The sequence below is a fragment of the Narcine bancroftii genome, chromosome 5 (assembly GCF_036971445.1).
Source record: "Narcine bancroftii isolate sNarBan1 chromosome 5, sNarBan1.hap1, whole genome shotgun sequence".
Taxonomy (NCBI): domain Eukaryota; kingdom Metazoa; phylum Chordata; class Chondrichthyes; order Torpediniformes; family Narcinidae; genus Narcine; species Narcine bancroftii.
The window spans coordinates 113,426,449-113,445,521 of NC_091473.1; the positions used below are offsets into that span (position 1 = coordinate 113,426,449).

The 19,073-nt window shown below is 40.4% G+C and overlaps 3 protein-coding genes across 12 annotated transcripts in view; 1 reads left to right on the forward strand and 2 right to left on the reverse strand.

Moving 5' to 3' along the window:
- Positions 1-6,838, reverse strand: part of LOC138763880 (uncharacterized) — a 41,437-nt gene extending 34,599 nt beyond the window's left edge. For all 4 annotated transcript variants that reach the window (XR_011357873.1, XM_069938796.1, XM_069938797.1 and 1 more), the window contains exon 1: positions 4,796-6,838. Coding sequence is in view for 3 of the 4 variants with exons in the window: in XM_069938796.1 (XP_069794897.1) it covers positions 4,796-6,727 (1,932 nt within the window). In the remaining variant the exon portion in view is untranslated. The remainder of the gene's footprint in view (positions 1-4,795) is intronic.
- Positions 6,839-7,093: 255 nt separating this feature from the next.
- Positions 7,094-18,365, forward strand: toe1 (target of EGR1, exonuclease). 3 transcript variants are annotated; one of them, XM_069938804.1, is made up of 8 exons: positions 7,094-7,199; positions 9,244-9,363; positions 9,447-9,487; positions 10,265-10,361; positions 11,248-11,406; positions 12,720-12,979; positions 13,442-13,613; positions 14,709-18,365. In XM_069938804.1, exons 2-8 carry the CDS (start codon positions 9,253-9,255, stop codon positions 15,372-15,374), a joined length of 1,506 nt encoding a protein of 501 aa, XP_069794905.1. In that variant the 5' UTR covers positions 7,094-7,199; positions 9,244-9,252; the 3' UTR covers positions 15,375-18,365. The 3 variants fall into 3 exon arrangements, with proteins under 3 accessions (XP_069794905.1, XP_069794904.1, XP_069794906.1); XM_069938803.1 differs by lacking the exon at positions 7,094-7,199 and adding an exon at positions 7,222-7,613; XM_069938805.1 differs by lacking the exon at positions 7,094-7,199 and adding an exon at positions 7,645-7,742.
- tesk2 (testis associated actin remodelling kinase 2) overlaps positions 16,883-19,073 on the reverse strand; it is a 76,678-nt gene continuing 74,487 nt past the window's right edge. For all 5 annotated transcript variants that reach the window (XM_069938802.1, XM_069938799.1, XM_069938798.1 and 2 more), the window contains one exon: positions 16,883-18,905. The gene's annotated coding sequence lies outside the window, so the exon portion shown is untranslated. The remainder of the gene's footprint in view (positions 18,906-19,073) is intronic.

The following is a 19,073-nucleotide window of genomic DNA, read 5'->3' on the forward strand; positions in this document are numbered from 1 at the left end:
CTCTGCTCAAGCTAGTCAGGTAAAAGCTTTGGGGAGTGCCCAAGAGACTTCACTAATGGATTGTTGTTTTGAAAAGCAATAGATGAAAGAACTCGGTGGATTCGGTTCAGAGCCGCAGTCTGTCTGAGGGCTGTTTTCTGTTCTAAGAGGGTGGTGAGGTTTTGCAAGCAGACAGAGTCAAACAGGTTTTTTTCTGAGTGAGGGAAAGAGAGTTCTGTAGTGCTAGACGTCGTCAGCAGCAGCAGCTGGGACTGAAACAAGTCAAGCTGGCAAACTTGTAGAAAAAAACATTTTGGAAGACGGATTGTGAATGCTTAGTTCAGCCTGGTCAAAGCCATTGTGATTCATACAAGAGGAGAGGACTGGCAGCTTAATGTTTCACTTGAAATAAGAGAAACAAAAAGGAACTGTGGTGACGTGAAAGACAGAGGTTATCATCTGGAAAACTCCGATGGGGCAAGTTTCTTCGGCAAGGGATCAGTTTTGTGGGTGTCCAGGAACAACAAATCTCTCTCTGCAAACCAACAAGAACCTTCCTGAGCGGTAACCATTTATCTTTCAAACACCAAAGCCTGGTGAAATTCATAAATGTTAAATTCTGTGCACAGTATAAGAATTGCCTGCAACCAGTGAACTTCGAGGAATGAGAAGTGAGATTGGACTGCAAATCAAAGAACTTTTCTGAACTTGCATACATGCGCGCTTAGAATCAGAAGGGTATTAGGTTAGTAATAATTAAGAGTTTGATCCTGTTTTCATGTTTAAAGATAATTAAAAGCAACTTTTGTTTAAGTAACCATCTGTCTTAGTGAATATTGCTGCTGGGTTTTGGGGTCCTCTGGGCTCATAACAACAGCGCTTAAGACCAGCCATTTTTGTGGAATTCAAAACAAAGAATGCTGTGTGAATGACTGGGGCTTTCCAGTGGATTGACCTGTGCCAGGAGGGTCTTTTGGGAAGCAAAGTATTTTAATTTGATTGTGACTAACAGTAGAGGTCACTTGGAGAGACTGCTTCATTTTAAGTGTGACTAGCCGTGAAGTTACTTGGAGAGACCGGTGCCAGGGCCTTGGAAGCTTTGTGGAGGCTACCCAGTTCAAGTCTTGCCTACAAAAGGACCAGGAGTGTTATGACCACAGCTCGTGTGGATGGACATTTCTTCAGATGCAACTCAAGAAGAATTCGTGAGTCTGTAGCAGCCACAACTCCAGTCTTCACATCAGTTCAACATAATTCTGGGCATCAAATTTCAAAGGTCTGCGCTTCAACTCTGAATTTGAAAGAGTGAACTTTTAAGTAACTTTCCAGATTTTGGCCTGGACGATGATGGTTTGGATATATCACACCCACCCCTACGCATAGCTGGGGATAGATTTAGTGTTAAGGATATTTAAAAGACTATAGCTTAAGAGTAAAAAATAAAATTAGTGTTTTAAAATTAAACACTGTCTGGTTCATTGTCTATTGCTGCTCGTTCTTCTTTCTTTGGCTTGGCTTCGCGGACGAAGATTTATGGAGGGGGTAAAAAGTCCACGTCAGCTGCAGGCTCGTTTGTGGCTGACAAGTCCGATGCGGGACAGGCAGACACGATTGCAGCGGTTGCAGGGGAAAATTGGTGGGTTGGGGTTGGGTGTTGGGTTTTTCCTCCTTTGCCTTTTGTCAGTGAGGTGGGCTCTGCGGTCTTCTTCAAAGGAGGTTGCTGCCCGCCAAACTGTGAGGCGCCAAGATGCACGGTTTGAGGCGTTATCAGCCCACTGGCGGTGGTCAATATGGCAGGCACCAAGAGATTTCTTTAGGCAGTCCTTGTACCTTTTCTTTGGTGCACCTCTGTCACGGTGGCCAGTGGAGAGCTCGCCATATAACACGATCTTGGGAAGGCGATGGTCCTCCATTCTGGAGACGTGACCCATCCAGCGCAGCTGGATCTTCAGCAGCGTGGACTCGATGCTGTCGACCTCTGCCATCTCGAGTACTTCGACGTTAGGGATGTAAGCGCTCCAATGGATGTTGAGGATGGAGCGGAGACAACGCTGGTGGAAGCGTTCTAGGAGCCGTAGGTGGTGCCGGTAGAGGACCCATGATTCGGAGCCGAACAGGAGTGTGGGTATGACAACGGCTCTGTATACGCTTATCTTTGTGAGGTTTTTCAGTTGGTTGTTTTTCCAGACTCTTTTGTGTAGTCTTCCAAAGGCGCTATTTGCCTTGGCGAGTCTGTTGTCTATCTCATTGTCGATCCTTGCATCTGATGAAATGGTGCAGCCGAGATAGGTAAACTGGTTGACCGTTTTGAGTTTTGTGTGCCCGATGGAGATGTGGGGGGGCTGGTAATCATGGTGGGGAGCTGGCTGATGGAGGACCTCAGTTTTCTTCAGGCTGACTTCCAGGCCAAACATTTTGGCAGTTTCCGCAAAGCAGGACGTCAAGCGCTGAAGAGCTGGCTCTGAATGGGCAACTAAAGCGGCATCGTCTGCAAAGAGTAGTTCACGGACAAGTTTCTCTTGTGTCTTGGTGTGAGCTTGCAGGCGCCTCAGATTGAAGAGACTGCCATCCGTGCGGTACCGGATGTAAACAGCGTCTTCATTGTTGGGGTCTTTCATGGCTTGGTTCAGCATCATGCTGAAGAAGATTGAAAAGAGGGTTGGTGCAAGAACACAGCCTTGTTTCACGCCATTGTTAATGGAGAAGGGTTCAGAGAGCTCATTGCTGTATCTGACCCGACCTTGTTGGTTTTCGTGCAGTTGGATAATCATGTTGAGGAACTTTGGGGGACATCCGATGCGCTCTAGTATTTGCCAAAGCCCTTTCCTGCTCACGGTGTCGAAGGCTTTGGTGAGGTCAACAAAGGTGATGTAGAGTCCTTTGTTTTGTTCTCTGCACTTTTCTTGGAGCTGTCTGAGGGCAAAGACCATGTCAGTAGTTCCTCTGTTTGCGCGAAAGCCGCACTGTGATTCTGGGAGAATATTCTCGGCGACACTCGTTACACAGTTTGTAATACTCAAAATGTATTAACAATTGTCAGTAATGGAATTAAAGGTTCCATTATTGTCACATAATACTACATTTAGAAATAACATACATGAAATTCTACAACATTGTCTACTATAAGGAAAACAGAGAGTCGCCACTTTGTCTAGTGCCCCTCACAGAAATGAGGCCCCAGTGAGGAATGAACTCGCAATCCCTGGTTTACAAGACCAGTGCTCTAAATTAACTCAATAAACTTAACACCCGAATATAAGCCTAAAGGCTAAAGATACTAAAACATTTACAAGGTGTATGTGGGGGGAAAAAATTCTAGAGCATTAGAGTCCAAGCCCAAAATAAAATTCTCAAAACAAAACCTCAAGTTAGTCAGTCAAAAGAGCAATCCACAGAATCTGGTCTCCAGGAGTGGATTTCTTAGTTTAGTTGCACACAGGTCTTTTAGATGGACTGTTAACACTGCAGACTTAGGACCTCGGCAGGGGAATAAGAGAGACTTTCCTGAGTTTTCTAATGTAGCAATGATCAACTTTAATTTCTTCACAAAGGGAATTTTCACACAGTGATCTCCTAGTCACTAACACTAGGTCTGCACCTACGAAACCCTTATTTTTAAAGGGTTGCCAAGTGACCTTCTGTCACACTAGTCTTCTCTATAACCCTGGCTTGGGCTGTCAAGAGGCTTCTGTCACACAAAGTCCTCCCCTTGAAAGGGGACTGGAGAAGCACAGGTCAGACACACACATAACTCACACACACTGGGAATCAGAAGGTCACAAACTGCTGTCAGGACAACAGTGCTGGCACCCATGGAGAAAGCAACTCAGTCTCCTTTCTTCTAACTGAAACTGCTGGGTGAGCACACTGACAGACAGTTCCTCATGGCAGTCCTGGCACCCATGAAGAAAGGAACTCAGCCTCTTGCCTGCTGAAGCTGCCGGACACCAACACGCAGACCAACAGTCTGTCTAGCCACCGCCTAACTAACTGCTGCCTTTCTGACAGTTCAAACTCACCGCGCTGGGCTCTTCAGCTCTCCTGATTGGCAGATAGGGGTTGACAACTGCGAGCATGTTCTCCATGAGCCCATTGGCTTCAGCGTGGGGCTCTCGTGCTCCTGACAGCTGTCAATTCTCCCAGCACCTGGCTCTCGAGCTCCAAGCAGCTGTTCGCTTTCTCAGCATGCTGCTTCAGTGCTTCCCACAGCATGTGCTCGCCTGTCTCCAACTGCACATTCAGTCCTGTCCCTGGTCCGAAAATAAAGTTGTCCAGGGTCCATAACACTACCGCAATCAATGTTTCCTCTAATTTTTAGTAGTCAGAGTGTGCACATTTTTTTCCTATGACTAAAGTATGTGTGCACTGAATGCTTGTGCAAATATAAATGAAATTGTTTCAAGATAATTTTGGCACAGCCTATCTCTCATGGCTAAAAGAACTGTATTGGTATGTTTTAATATAATATAATGTATGATTGCATTCTACAAAGTTATGTATCTAGTTAAGATTTTATTTTATACTTACAACTACTTTGTTCAGTTTGTGGTTCCATTAAATAAAACATTGTCGGGCATTTTTCATTTTGATGTGATGCAATGTCGAAATAAATTAATAACACCTATAAATTCACAGATTGCTGGAAATGGTTAAATCAAAATTCATTCAATTACAAAGCTAATTGACAAACTATCCAGATGCTTAATGTGAAAATCTTCACACCTAGCACAGTTTATGTAGGTTTACAAAGTATTTGACAAAAAACTGCACAGAATGACACAGGTTATTTTTTCTCTCTCCTGTCTTTGGTACTTACCCATTCTTTGTAAACTCTATCTAAGTTAATAGAACTTCCATCCAATTGATAGCTTTTGATTCTCATTAGCATATCCAAATGGCATTCACCTAAATGGGTGTTTTTGAGTTGATTCATTAGGTTAAAACCTCGCTCACAGTCCTCACTAGACACAAGAAAGGTTCCCCCAATGTCCATCAACTTTGCAAGTTCACAAAACTGTTCATTTTGAAGTACAAATGCCACCATTTGAGCAAAGTTTGAAATCAGTTTGGATTTAATTTTTTCTTGCATGAAAAATTTGAAATCATTAAACTGTCTAACTATTACTGTACTTTCATCTAGAAAATCCTGATATTTTACACATAAGGCATTAACTTGTTTATCGCCAAATGTGAAGTCACAATCTGCAATTGCAGAGAAATCAAAAGCTGACCATTCTTGTACCTCATCTTCAGGAAACCTTTCTTCTAAATGAACACAAAGACGATTTATAAAAGTCAACAGCGAACTTGTATCGACTGCGATGTCTTCTTCAGGTTGTTGGCTGAGCAAAACTTTAACTTTGTCACTCCATGAAACAGGGTCTCCCAGATACTGCTTTCTTATTTTGTTAATTTTGCCTCGTGCAAAATGAAGCGAATCAATCGGGGTCAGGCCACTCTTTTGCAGAATCTTGCACAGTGCAGCCAGTTCTTCAAAAACATCACTCAAAACCTGCAAAGCTACTTTGTAGGTGATGTTTATCAATTTTTTGTGACAGTATGCAGCCACGGGGTCATTTAACTGATCTTCTTCAAAGTATGTGACGAGTGCCTCGTAATTTTTTATTATTGCCTGCAATGCAAAGTGTCGAGATAACCATCTGACTTCATTAAGTGGTCGGAAAGCAATAGCTTCATTTTCAGAGGCCTCTGCAATTTCTTTAAATTTGCATTTTTTAACTGTAGATCGAGAAAACACTGTATAGATTATTCTCATCAAAGTTTCAACATCTCTTATCAACTTGAATTCTTTCCATGCATCGCCAATCCCCAGATCTTCGAGGTGTGCTACACAGTGTTGCTGAACTAAGTGTGGAATGTCCTGTTTCAGTCTCGCTGCGACACCATCAACTCTGCCCAACATCACTGAAGCTCCATCAGAAGTGACCATCACCATTTTATGGAGGTCAAGTTTCTTCTCTTCATAAAACTGCTTGATCGCCGAAACAATGGAAGCAGCATCACCCGCCTGCAGTGGTACTATTCCGCCAAAAAACGTTTTATACACAGTACAATCCTTAGATCTGAATTTGAAGTACAGAATGAGGCATTTGTTGACAGGTATGTCTGTGGTTTCATCAACTGTCAACGTGTGGAAATCTGCTGACGCTATTTCTTCAAACATGTCTTTCTGAACAAGACAGTTGATTGCCTCCAGAAATTCCAACGCATAATTTTTGCTTCGCCAGCTGCCTGGGAGTTGAACATACTTTTCCATATGCTCATTAATGTGTTGAACTGAATGCAAAGAGTTATTCATTTTAACTGCTAACAACACGCTGTCGATAAGGACTTTGATCTCCTCTGGGGTTGCTTGTATTCGGCCTTGCTCCTCTGCCCCGAACATGCGCGACCCCCCAGTCACGGGCGACGACAGGTTTCGTTGCCTGAGCCTTTGAACCCCGTGCAAATGCGATTTACTGGCCAAGTGACGCTTCAAAAAGTCCAGTTTCCAAATGTCACCCCACTTCTTCCCACTGGCAAATTCTCCAGCCACTTTCCCTTCACGACAATACAAGCAGATCACCCCCGTATCCGCATCGTACAGGAAGATTTCTCGCAGCTGCACCTTCATGGCCTCGTGAGCCCTCGGGGTGGCCGTTTCCACGATTTTGTTAAGCCATTCCACTTTAAACAAGCTCGCGGTCCTTTTGCGCTTCACGCCCTTCGCTTCTTTTGAATCCGACATCGTGGATCAATCGCCCTTCCCCCCATTTAAAACCTCGGTCAGCCGAACCTGAAGCAGCGCCTCGGAAACTCGACGCTCGGAGCCCGGGCCGTCCCCATGGCCGCGGCCGGGCAAACCGGAACCGGAAAGAGAGAGGCGGGGTGCAAAGGAGGCCGGCCCGTCTGACGGCTGCCCAGGCAGCGCGAGCGGGGCGTCCGCAGGGGGGGGGGGGGCGCGCACATGCGCCCACCGCGCGAGCCGGCCCGTCCCGCGTTTCCCCGGGTCTTGCTTCAGCAAGCCACCGTGATGTGGGCTTAAAAACAACAGCTGAGGTTCACAGCCCCAACGTCAACTCAAGCCATTGGTCCGCTCAAGACTCCAGCACCGGGGAGGGAGGGAGGATTGGGGGGGGGGCTTCTGTAAATTCAAGTATTGAACGACACAGGGTGCCTGAAACTAGATACATGCTTACGTTTAAATTAGAATTTAACAGGTAAAATTAATGGAACGAGTACAACTTACTTTCCAGCCGAGGCCGGAGAGAACCCTCCAAATGTGTAATCAGGCGCCGCTGGACCCTACACACAGTTCAACAGAGCGGATTCACAGGCGACTAACGGGAAAGAAGGACCCCATTCGCACTGGGTCCGCGTTTATTTTAACCTAAAAGGGTTGGGCTCAATGATTTTTCAAGCAAAAGTAAAGAAGAAATGGTCATCGGCTTTTTCTCTCTCTCTCTCTCCCTCATTCCTGTCGGTTAATGTTACGGTGAGGTTTGTGCTAACGCAACCCTCCCTCCCCCTTGCCGCGGCCAAACGTGGGCCAGCCCCGTGCTTCATCGGGGCGCGACTTGCGGAGAGAAAGACCTGAGCACATTGGACGGACCAGGAGCCAAGTTAGGCCGAAGGTAGATCCTTCTTTTATCCTCAGTGGCTCTCGGCGGGTAAATGCCGTTTGTGTTGCAGAGCGAAGAGTTCGTCCTGAAATAGTTATCCCGAAGAAAGAGTTGGAGGATGGACGAGAGGGAGAGCCCCTGGTTGTTTGAGTAACAGTTGTCTGCGTTTGTACTTCCTGCAGTTGTTTTGAAAACGCATAGTTACATATTGATGCCCGTCTTTCTTCGGGAGATTTATTGGAAATTTACCTGGAAAAGAACAGATTTAATGAGTTTATTTGTTGTCACATATATTTTACAATGTACATATTGTTACGAGCCCAGAGGTCCCATAAACCCAGCAGCAAAAGATCTTCACCAAAACAAATGGTTACTTAAACAAAAGTTGCTTTTAATTATTTTTAAACATGAAAACAGAATCAAACTTTAACTTATCACTATTGACTTTCTTAACCCCCTTCTAATTCTAAGCGCAAGTGAATGTAATGTGTGTAAGTTCAGAGAAGTTCTTTAGTTCAGTCCAATCTCACTTCTCATTCCTCCAAATTCACTGGTTGCAGGCAACTCTTATACTGTGCACAGTTTTTAACATTTATAAAGTTCACCAGGCTTTGGTGCTTGAAAGGTAAATGATTACTGCTCATGAAGGTTCTTGTCGGTTTTCAAAGAGAGATTTGTTATTCCAGACATGTACTTCCATCAGCCACTTCAGCGTCTTGCTGACGAAACTTGCCCCTTCGGGGTTCTCCAAATGATAACCTCTTTCTTTCAGGTCACCACAGAGTGACTTCTTGTTTCTCTTATTCCAAGCGAAACATTAGACAGCCAGTCCTCTCCTCTTGCATGAACCACAAGGACTTTGACCAGGCTGTCTTCCAAAATGGAGCATTCTACAAGCTTGCGAGCTTGTCCTGTTCCAGTCCCAGCTGCTGGCTGTAACACTGGACAAGTGATTTGTGTGTGTGCAAGATCTTTCATATGTTGCCTTTTGTAAACAACATTCCATTAGTGAAATCTCTTGAGCACTCTTCAATGCTCTTGCAAAGGCTGTGAGGCCCTGATATGTCTAGCATTGGTCAGTGTTCCAGTATTTCAAATAAGATCTGTTTTAGTGTTTGTATGTAACCTACTCTAACAAACCTTTCCCAATTTATCTCCCCAAAACATATCTTTCTACTCTGTCACAATATACACCTAAATTACTACTTGACATAACTGGGTTGCTGCAAATAAGGAAAATCCTGGGTAAGTTACTTTTGAGTTTATAGTTAAGGGGAAGAGCGGACTGATTCTCTTCGTGCGAAGAACCATGATCGCTGTACACTCCATGGTTATTTGGGAAAAGGGAGACTTGTTTTTTTCACTAGTTCTGAATTCTGAAATGTCAGGTATGTCTGTAATACAAATCCGAGGGCTGAATTGGTGACAAGCCGCGAAGTTGAAGCAGTTTACATTGATATTTGAACTGACAATATTCATTAATTTGTGTGGAATAAAATGGCTACATTTTGTTGAATGTCTTGTAGTGCTAAAACGTACAAATTTCCTTGTAAGAAATTCTAAAAGTGCAAAAAGTTAACTCTTCACTATTTTTTAAGGTTTCATTTCATGAGCAAAAGTGAACTAGTATTTTTTTTTGTAGCTTATAAAGATGTCCTTAATGAAAGTGCCTGTTGTTGATGTTCACGTTGACAATTTTAAAGAGATCTGGCCATCTATACTACTTGCAGTTAGGACAGCGAGTTTCATCGCACTTGATACTGTGAGTATTCTTGTTTTGTAAAGAGATTTTGATTTATCATTACAGTAAGTAATCGTTACAATATTTGTTTGCTTTCCGCACAGGAACTTAGTGGACTTGGAGAACGCAAAGCTTTACTTGCACAGTAAGTAGAGACTTTTGTTATTATTAAAATTGCTGATCTCTTCACAGTTCAGAGAAAAAGACCCACAAATGCTGGAGAAACTCAGGAGGTCCAACAGTGCCTTTATATTAGCAGAGGTGAAGATACATTGCCAACGTTTCGGGCTGGATCACCTTGATATAGGGCTCCTGCCTGAAACGTTGGTGATGTATCTCCACCTCTGCTAATATAAAGGCACTGTTTGACCTGAGTTTCTCCAGCATTTGTGGGGTTTTTTCACTTAACTACAGTGTGAACAGAATCAATCCTGTTTCACCTCTCACTGTTCAGAGAGAGGCGTGTTTGTATGTTATGATGATTGTACCTAAAATTGTTTCCACCTCTATTTTGCTAGAAAGCGAAAGTTTTATTTTGCAGGGAAAGGGGTTTAGCCACTCCTAATTCTTTGCTGTATAACAGATTACTCAAAGATGGAGGCTAACTAATCCAAGGAATTTGTTGAGTTTTTCACACACACTACTTTCTTCAGAACTTTCCCTGAATGATTGTTAATCACCACAAGTCCTTCATATTAAAATACTATTACTGATGTCAAGCCAAATAATTTACTCTCTTTCCCAATGCTCCCTCACCCTCCTCCAAACATCCAGCAGGATAAAATCAAATCTTGTACTTATCGAAGTAAGAGCTAAAGGGAGAGGAAAATGTTTCTCTTGGCTTTCTCCTTCAGTCTGTTGTAGAGTACAAAATATCTACCTCTAATGGTTGATTGAATGACTCGTGTTCACTTGGATACAGGTCAGTTGAAGATCGATACAAAGCAATATGCCAGGCTGCAAGAACTCGTTCCATTCTGTCACTTGGGGTAGCAAGTTTCAAGGAACAACCAAATAAAGTAAGAGCCTTGTACTTTATAGCTTTGTGTTCTGTAGAAACATCCTGAATTAAGGTGTGTCTATTTTTACTGCATCTTAAAATCACACTTGTTAATGTTTGGTTTTTCTAGATGTTACTTTGATTGTATTTTCAAAGTATCCACACTACTTTCTGTCTCATGGAAGAAATGGCATTGATTGGGTGTTTTCTATGACCCCAATGTGTGCAAAGATCTAGTGAAGTCAGTGTTCTATTTTACACACTGGGAATTGATAAGTGGCTTATTGGAGTTGAAGAGGAGAAGGGAGTAGAATATAGAAAGTGCGAAAGAAAACTACCTGAACAAAGAGGGCCTCCTAGTTTTCCATATAAATGGAGGGAATCACTGTTTAATTTTTCTTCATTTGACCTTAATGTTAAAGGATTTGAAGATTCTTTCCCCAAAGTCCTTGGGGAAAAAAAGTCCTGCTTGGCAGTGGATTGTGGTTCTGTAATGTAAAAATTTGTTCTACACAAAGAAATTTTGTACTGGAGAGAAGAATTGCAAGAGCATCTGATTAAGGATGCAGAGTTCAGAAAAGTGAGATGTCCAGTAATGACCATACATCAGTGGTTCTCAACCTCTCGTTTTCCATCCATGGTATAAGTGACCAGAGCTGCAATCTGCTGCTTTGAACTGTCAGGGGGGTTCTGCAGTTGGGGCTATTTCACTGGCTATCAATATTGTGACTTAATCAATCCCATTGTCATGTTGCATTTCCCCAAGGTGTTGGGATTTTGAAATAGTTTTTTTCCAATTATTTTACAGCCTATTTTAAAACAAAAATATTTACACTACCGAATGATTTTAATATGATTATGGTTGTTTTCCTGCATATTGTTTTATTAATTGCCATATATTACAGCCAGGTCATACATACTTGAGCCAGGTGTACAACCTCACGCTGCTGTGCACGGACGAATATATAATTGAGCCACAGTCTGTTCAGTTCCTGGTCCAGCATGGCTTTGATTTCAATAAACAGTATGCTAAAGGGATTCCATACCATAAAGGGAATGACAAGGTAACGACAAACTTTGTTCAACTCTGTTCTCTATCTGCATTTAATTCCTTCAGATTTTTAGTTTCTGCTATCTTTCTATCTCCATGTTGCTTCAGTCACTGATGCGAATAATGATGGGAAGAATGTTGACATCCCAGATTTCTTTGAAATCAATGTATTGTGCATTTGATGTTCAGTAGATAGACCTCTTCGTCTCTTACGATGGAGAGGGACCTCTGAGTGGCTCTGTGGGATTACCAGACTTTTTCAACAATTGGAGCAGTTTGATAGGGTCTGTAGTTGATGAGATGGACTGCTGTATTTCATCTCTTCTTCACTGTGGGCTAGAAATTCCCTGGAGCTGGTAGGGATGTTGGATTTTTTTGGGGAGGCTTTGGCCACATCTTTGTGTCTTGTCCTCTGTCCAGCTGAGCCCTTCCCATGACACTTCAGAATAACATCTGGTGTCGGGTGCAAATGACAACAGAACCAACTGGCTGAGGAAACTGATGTTGGTTCTTTTATCCTCACAGTGCAGGATTGTTCAGAGTGAGCACGTTACTTTTTTCAATGCCTTAAATTGCATACTGCAGGTGACCCCAGCATCAAAAGCAACTCGGATGGAAATCTCTGCTGCTTGAATCGTAAGCTTTGTGCCAAGTCCATGGTAATAGTTCTTCAATACCGTTTCGATCAATCAAAAGCTATGCTGACGCACAGAGCAGTGGTGAATTTTATCATCAGTATTTGCTAAGAGGTAGCTCCAGCGATGGGGAAGTGTTTCATGATCTTTTACCATGAACCTTCATAATTCACTGTGATGCAGAAGAGGTGGTTTGCTAGAGGACCTATCCTTTTGGTAGGGCTTTCACTGAAGCATGTCGGAAAGGTTGAATTGTAGGTGTATGCAAGTACAATCCTCATCTAAATACACCGGCTCAATTGAAATGTGGGTAGCCTGGGTCTGGCAGAACTTCTGAAGATTAACTCCAATCCATTGTATAAAACAGTTATGTAATCCCATTGTCACATATGAGGCTTTTGTAAGATCATTTCCCACTATAAATGTGAATTGTGATCAATCATTATGCTGCCAAACCATAGTTATTTTCAAAAAACTGCTTTTTGTTTGACTCCAATACTATACCACCGTTCCAGCCTCAAAATAACATGTTTAAGACTAAATGGCTATTTGTGAGTGCTAAAGGCTTATAGAATAAAACTGTGCCAGGGTGCTAGAGGTGTCCCTTCATTTTAAAGACTGGGTAGAAACTTGAAAGGTAATTAATTCCATTAACTTAAACTGATCATCTTTTTGTAATATTTCTCCACAGCATAACGAGTGTCATGGCCAGAATATTAGAGCCCTGTTTCTCGAAATTATTCAGTCAAAGAAGCCTTTAATTCTTCATAATGGACTAATTGATGTGGCATTCCTGTACCAGTGTTTTTATGCTCACCTCCCAGATCAACTTATGACCTTTACAGCTGACCTATCTGAGATGTTTCCAGCTGGTGTTTACGATACGAAATATGCCTCAGAATTTGAAACTCGCTTTATGTCTTCCTACTTGGAGTATGCCTACAAAAAGTGGTAAGAGAATAAAATGGAGATCATATTTTAAAACCTGGGTGAGTGGAATCATCAACATGGAAAAGCTGGGGTTCAAATTTTAAAAAAATTATTGCTAATTGCATCAGCCCTCGATTTTCAGCATGTGAAATAATAAATTGAAACAAGACTATTAACATAATTTTGATCAGGACAGTTGGAAAGTAAGTTGCTCTTTAAATGCCACTGACCTTTTCCATCCAGAATGAAGACAAAGTTATTGCTCCAGACTGTGTCTATCCTACAGAGTATTTTTTGTGGATTAATTTCTAAAGATAAAGACTTCTAATTTTTAAAAAGATTCAGCAAGGTGGAATATGACCTTACTGCCACTAATAGGAGGCTTGGTGTTTCCATAAGCACTTTATTGACCTCTAGTGGTCTGTAAACACTTACCCTATGTTCACTAATGCCTGAAGTCTTAATATTTGTTTCTCTTTGCAGCAGAAGAGAGAATACCAGATTAACTGATGCTAATAACTGCTCTCTCTCCATCGAGTTCTGTAATTATCAACAGGGATTTGCAGATTATATTGACTATCGATATTGCAACCTTCCAGAGGCTAACAAAGATGCAGCTGAACAGAGAAAAGTCAGAATATGTGAAAAGTTTTCTGTGAGTATGATTTATACAAAATTGTAATGTGTGTATAATGAGCCAATTTCCATAACGTTCCCCCTCATGAGAGGACTTGGAAGTCCAGACAAATTATTTACTGTTTCTCAACAACAACTCCAAAAATATTAGTCCATCAACTAACTAGGCATTTTGTATTCATCTTCCCAATGGATGTGATGAAATTTGGGGGATTATGTATGCCACAAAAAAAAACTGACTTTTGTAGCATACCACAGAAGATTATCAGGTGAGACCTACTGATCCTAAACCCAATACTACCCCACAGAAGGCAAGTGGCGTTAACCTGTAGAGATTTGAGTTGGAATTAGAATGTAGATTGAGGATAAAATAGAAATGCAGAAAGTAAGCCATTTTTGGATTAGGATAAGTGAGTGCTGCAGAGATGGATGCTGGGTCTCCAATTGTTCACAACCTATATTAGTGCCATGGACAAAAGGACCAGTCATAAAAATGATTAAGTAGGTGTTATGAATGAGAGAGTATATGGCAGAATATGTGGAGAAAAAATGGTGAGGGTGAAATGTATGGGTGCAGAGAGGGACTTGTACACAAATTATTACATTAATATTGCAGTTACAGAAATAGTAATGGACATATAATGCTTGCCTTTATTAGAGGTTGATTTGAAGACCAGATTTCTTTCTAATTGGTAGAGGGCCTTGGTGAGAATATATTGGATTCTGATGAAAGATTTATTTGTAATGGAAGGGGTAGAATGAAGGTTCACCAGATTGGTTCCTAATATTTGGGAGTGGAAGTAGTTGTCTGAAGATAATTTAAGTAGACTGGGTCACTATTTTTCAGCAGTTAGAATGAAATCTCTTTGAAGCTCAAAATCTTATGCCACTTGAGAGGATGTTTAGAACCCAATTATCAGATTCAAGGCATTTGCATTGCAGGACAGAGTTTTGTTCATTTTTTGAATTCTCTGCCTTTGTGCTCTGGAGTGTAGGATAATCAATGAAATATTTGATTAGTACAAAGTGGCACTGAGGTTATGTCACACTTGGTGAAACATGAAGAGCCAGTAGCTGACTTGTTTGTTCTCATTACATAATTGTCTTTTAAAAGGCGTATGGCTGGTGTCCAAATGGAATGAACTGCACACATTCGCACAATATCGACCTCATCATTGAGGAAGACGAACAGATCAAAGATGTAAAAAGAAAGAGGAGAAAGGCCCGAAGACGACAGAAACATCAAACAACAGATTTGGGTAACAATGCTGTAGAATCTGAATCTTTAGATAATGGGATTCCTCATGATGGCCCACCACACAAGTTACTGTGTGGCAGTAGCAATGAACAGCCAGAGATGGACACTGGACAAGCTCAGGCAAAACCTTTAAACAATGAACAAGCTTCAGATGGGCCCTGTGGTGAGAAGGAAACTGAAGATTATCTCTCTGAAATGCAGGAAAGCAAAAAGGAGAACAAACCCAGGAATCAAATATGCCCAGTAGCTGAAACAGAGGTGGAAAAGAACAAAATGGAAAAATGTGAGGGAGGAACTCATCGTGCAGGATTTGATGCTTTCATGACTGGATTTATAATGGCTTATATTCTGATGTGGAAAAGTAGTGAACATAGCCACAGTGTGGATTCCTGGCTCCCTGACTGCCGTAACAAACTTTACCTGAGTGGTAAATCTATACCATTACAGATTTGTAAAAGTTCATTTTCAAAATCTTCTAAAGCTCACCAGGCTAAGATTGAATTAGTTTGGGGAAAACACTGAGGTCTGGAACAAACTTTGGCAAGTTTTTAGAAATTTACAAAACACTGTTTTTTCCTTGAAGGACAAATTTAACCCTAAAAGATGGTCAATATTGTAATCGTTCCACTTTTAATTCACCTTTATGCTGTATTGGAAAACAATGTAATTAAATAATGTTTTTTTCTCCAGAAGGGACATGATTCAAACCTTAAATCATCCAGTTGACTGTATGGCCAAATTTCCTTTGTTTTAAAACAATTTGGGTATCAGAGGCAAGAACAGTATTTATTGTTTAACCTCAGTGGCATAAGTTTTCTCAAATCATTGGACTGAATTTTAAACCAGGTATGAATGGTTATTTCCACTGCTACCTTCATATTCCCTAATGTGCCTTGGTAACCTCCTACATTTAAGGCATTAGGTGAGGCACAGGATGTGGTTTGAGTAGGTGGTTTTAAAAGTCAGAGCTGAATTTAGCAAGGGAAATCAATCATACCCAAATGGTGGGTAGTAGGGTAGAAATGGTGGATTCAGAATAACCAGCCACAATTTAATACAAGCTAATCAATAGTAATTCCTCAGATGTCAAAGATGGGCTTTGTGATGTCCAGCACTGATGGTTAGATTAGCAGAAATGTTCATTGCTAGACACTTGTACCAGTTTTACTCATCATTTCAGCTTATACTTTTTCTAAATCATGTTGCAAGCTGCTTTTTTTTTCTTTTCTTTGGCTTGGCTTCGCGGACGAAGATTTATGGAGGGGGTAAAAGTGCACGTCAGCTGCAGGCTCGTTTGTGGCTGACAAGTCCGATGCGGGACAGGCAGACACGGTTGCAGCGGCTGCAGGGGAAAATTGGTTGGTTGGGGTTGGGTGTTGGGTTTTTCCTCCTTTGCCTTTTGTCAGTGAGGTGGGCTCTGCGGTCTTCTTCAAAGGAGGTTGCTGCCCGCCAAACTGAGAGGTGCCAAGATGCACGGTTTGAGGCGATATCAGCCCACTGGCGGTGGTCAATGTGGCAGGCACCAAGAGATTTCTTTAGGCAGTCCTTGTACAAGGTTGCAAGCTGCTATAGGCTGAAATAATGAACATACCCCACTTATAAAGAAAGCAGCTGCAGAGGAACTCCTGCATTGATTGCCTAAAACTCTACTGCAATAGGTATATTTTGTATTTGATCTGGTCTAGAGTTTATGCTATTTGTTCAAGTCCAATGTAAAGCAATTAGAGGAAATGAAAAGGAAATTGCACATGGAGGAAATCAGAAATAAAACTAGAAAGGATTCAAGTTAGACACCATCTACAGACAGAAATAGTTAACGTTTCAAATCCAAACTTAGAAGGGTCAATTAATGTTTCCAGCACTTTCAGGAACTGAAAGCAGGTTTGTTCTTTCTCAAATAAACTTTCCACTGTGTTCTTTAAATTATAATTTATTATATTTTTAATTTTAAGACATTTATCAAACCCTTCATAAATAAAATAGATCTACAATAAACATTTTCTTCCCATTGAAAAATGATTCTTAAGAAGTTGTGACAATGTAAGGACTTTATTACAAGTGCAAATGATCTATTAAGTGTCTCTAGTAGCTATTAAAAGCTTTAAAGATTATATCTGAAGTTTATCAAGCTTGCATTAGTTAATACAACACAAGTAAAGCAGAGTTCCAAATTATCTAAATGATCTTAATGTACATGATACAATTGTTATATTTAAAATAGATTGGATTCTAAATTTAACCATGCCTTTACAGTAGACTCATTAACACAGCAGTTTCTATTGCAGAATACATTCCTTTCAGGGAGGTCCCCCAATTACCACAGTTCTCAAAACCAAAGTTTTATAATTGCTGAGTAATTAGAGGTCACTTCAGAAATAATTTTGTCCTATTAATTGGAACGGATTAGTTCCATTTTACAGACTTTAAGACTATAGCATTCAAGTTGTACTTTTACAAGGCTTGAGGCATTTGTCAATATTCAGTATTTTGCAGACAAGTTGGTGATAAGTAAATAAAAGCACTTTCCGCAAAATTTACAACCATTAATAAAGTTTCCAAGCTAGCTCGATTTCTAAACCAAACTGGTTTAATATTGCTATTTAATGCCAGCACTTTTGGACTAGATTTCCATCACATCTTTTGTGGATGGGCACAGGTTAGATTGTGAAAAACAGTTAAAGTCATAAGTGCGCAAAGCAAATTCAATTTTTTTCAGATCCCTTAAAAAAATTTATACACTGTATTACTAAATTCCTACCAATACAACTAGATTATTTGCAGAGGCAAATGTATCAAACAGCTACAATAAGGATTTTTCATTCATCAATACAAAAATAAATTTCCATGTCTGAAATGGGCTTCAAATGCCCACCAATAAAAACAACGCTTCTCTATAGTTGACCAAGGTACTAGGATTTACTTCTAGAAAATATAATTTTGTTTACATTTGGTACCATTATGATTCAAAGTAGATTTTTGTTTTCCAACTACAAAAATACCCTTAAAATGTTACATTTTTGCTGCCAAATTGATTGAAAACAAACAGACTAGTTCCCATTTTCCAAAAAATTCATGTCAGCAGCAGATGAAAATAATAACCTTAATTGTGAATTTGATAGCAGTATTTAATAATATCAGCAAATATTAATTTTTGAATTTAAAGATTTCATAATCGATTACACAAGTGTTGCCTATCCATTAATAGTTGCTTCATACTCTAGGGAGAAAAAAGTATTTCCATTGATAAGGTTGGGGTTCTCCTTTTTCAGATTTGTTGTGCCCAGGGCCTGTTCATTATTCTGCAATAACCTTACACATTTATTTTTAATGTGCAAATGACCACTCAATGTTCTAAATTTTTACGTGCATTAACTGGCTACTTGGTAGATCGAGTTTCCATTAAAATTTGTGATTAATATCAGAAATGTTTAAATGTTGAAAGTTTGAGGAACAATATTAAATACATTAATGTTCCCATTCTGTACATTACAAGGGGAAGCAAAAAAAAAGGAAGCTACGAGAGTATAATCAACTTTTGTAACTTCAACAGATTTGCAATTAGTGAAAAAATGCTTTAATGGAAGAACAATTGATCAGTCCAGTGTCAAACAATTTTATAAGATAGAAAAAAAATTTTCAACCCCATTCAATTATATCTAATCTAAACTGGTTTTGAATTTTTAAATTTTAATGCCAAAATAGTTTACCATTTTGCAAATTTTACAAAATAACGCACTTCTAAAAATAATTCCCAATGCATGGTATTGTACATTTAACCAGTTCACCAATTAAGAAATAATTTGATCTCACAATTAACACTCCAAGTAGAAGACCAACAGACAAAAATCCTGCTACATGAAACCAAAGTACCATTCATCTATGATCATATACAGTAATTATTCCAACAAGTGGTTTAAAAATAAATAAATCTGGATTTACGGCTTGAAAGTTGCTGCCCTTCACTCATGATTTGAAGTGGATCAAGCTGCTGAGAAAGGTAGATTCTTCTCCACTCACAGAAAAGGTAGTTTTTATGGAATCAGATGTGAAATTCTATTTGAAGAAAAAATACCATAATGAGCACAGATCATTCTAAGAAACCCTTTATGATTTATTACTATATACAAGAGTGATTTACATAATTCACTTCTCCAAACTTTCAATGCATCTGAAGCCCAGAGTGACATGGTAACTTATTGGTAGATGTTCCCCTACAAACAT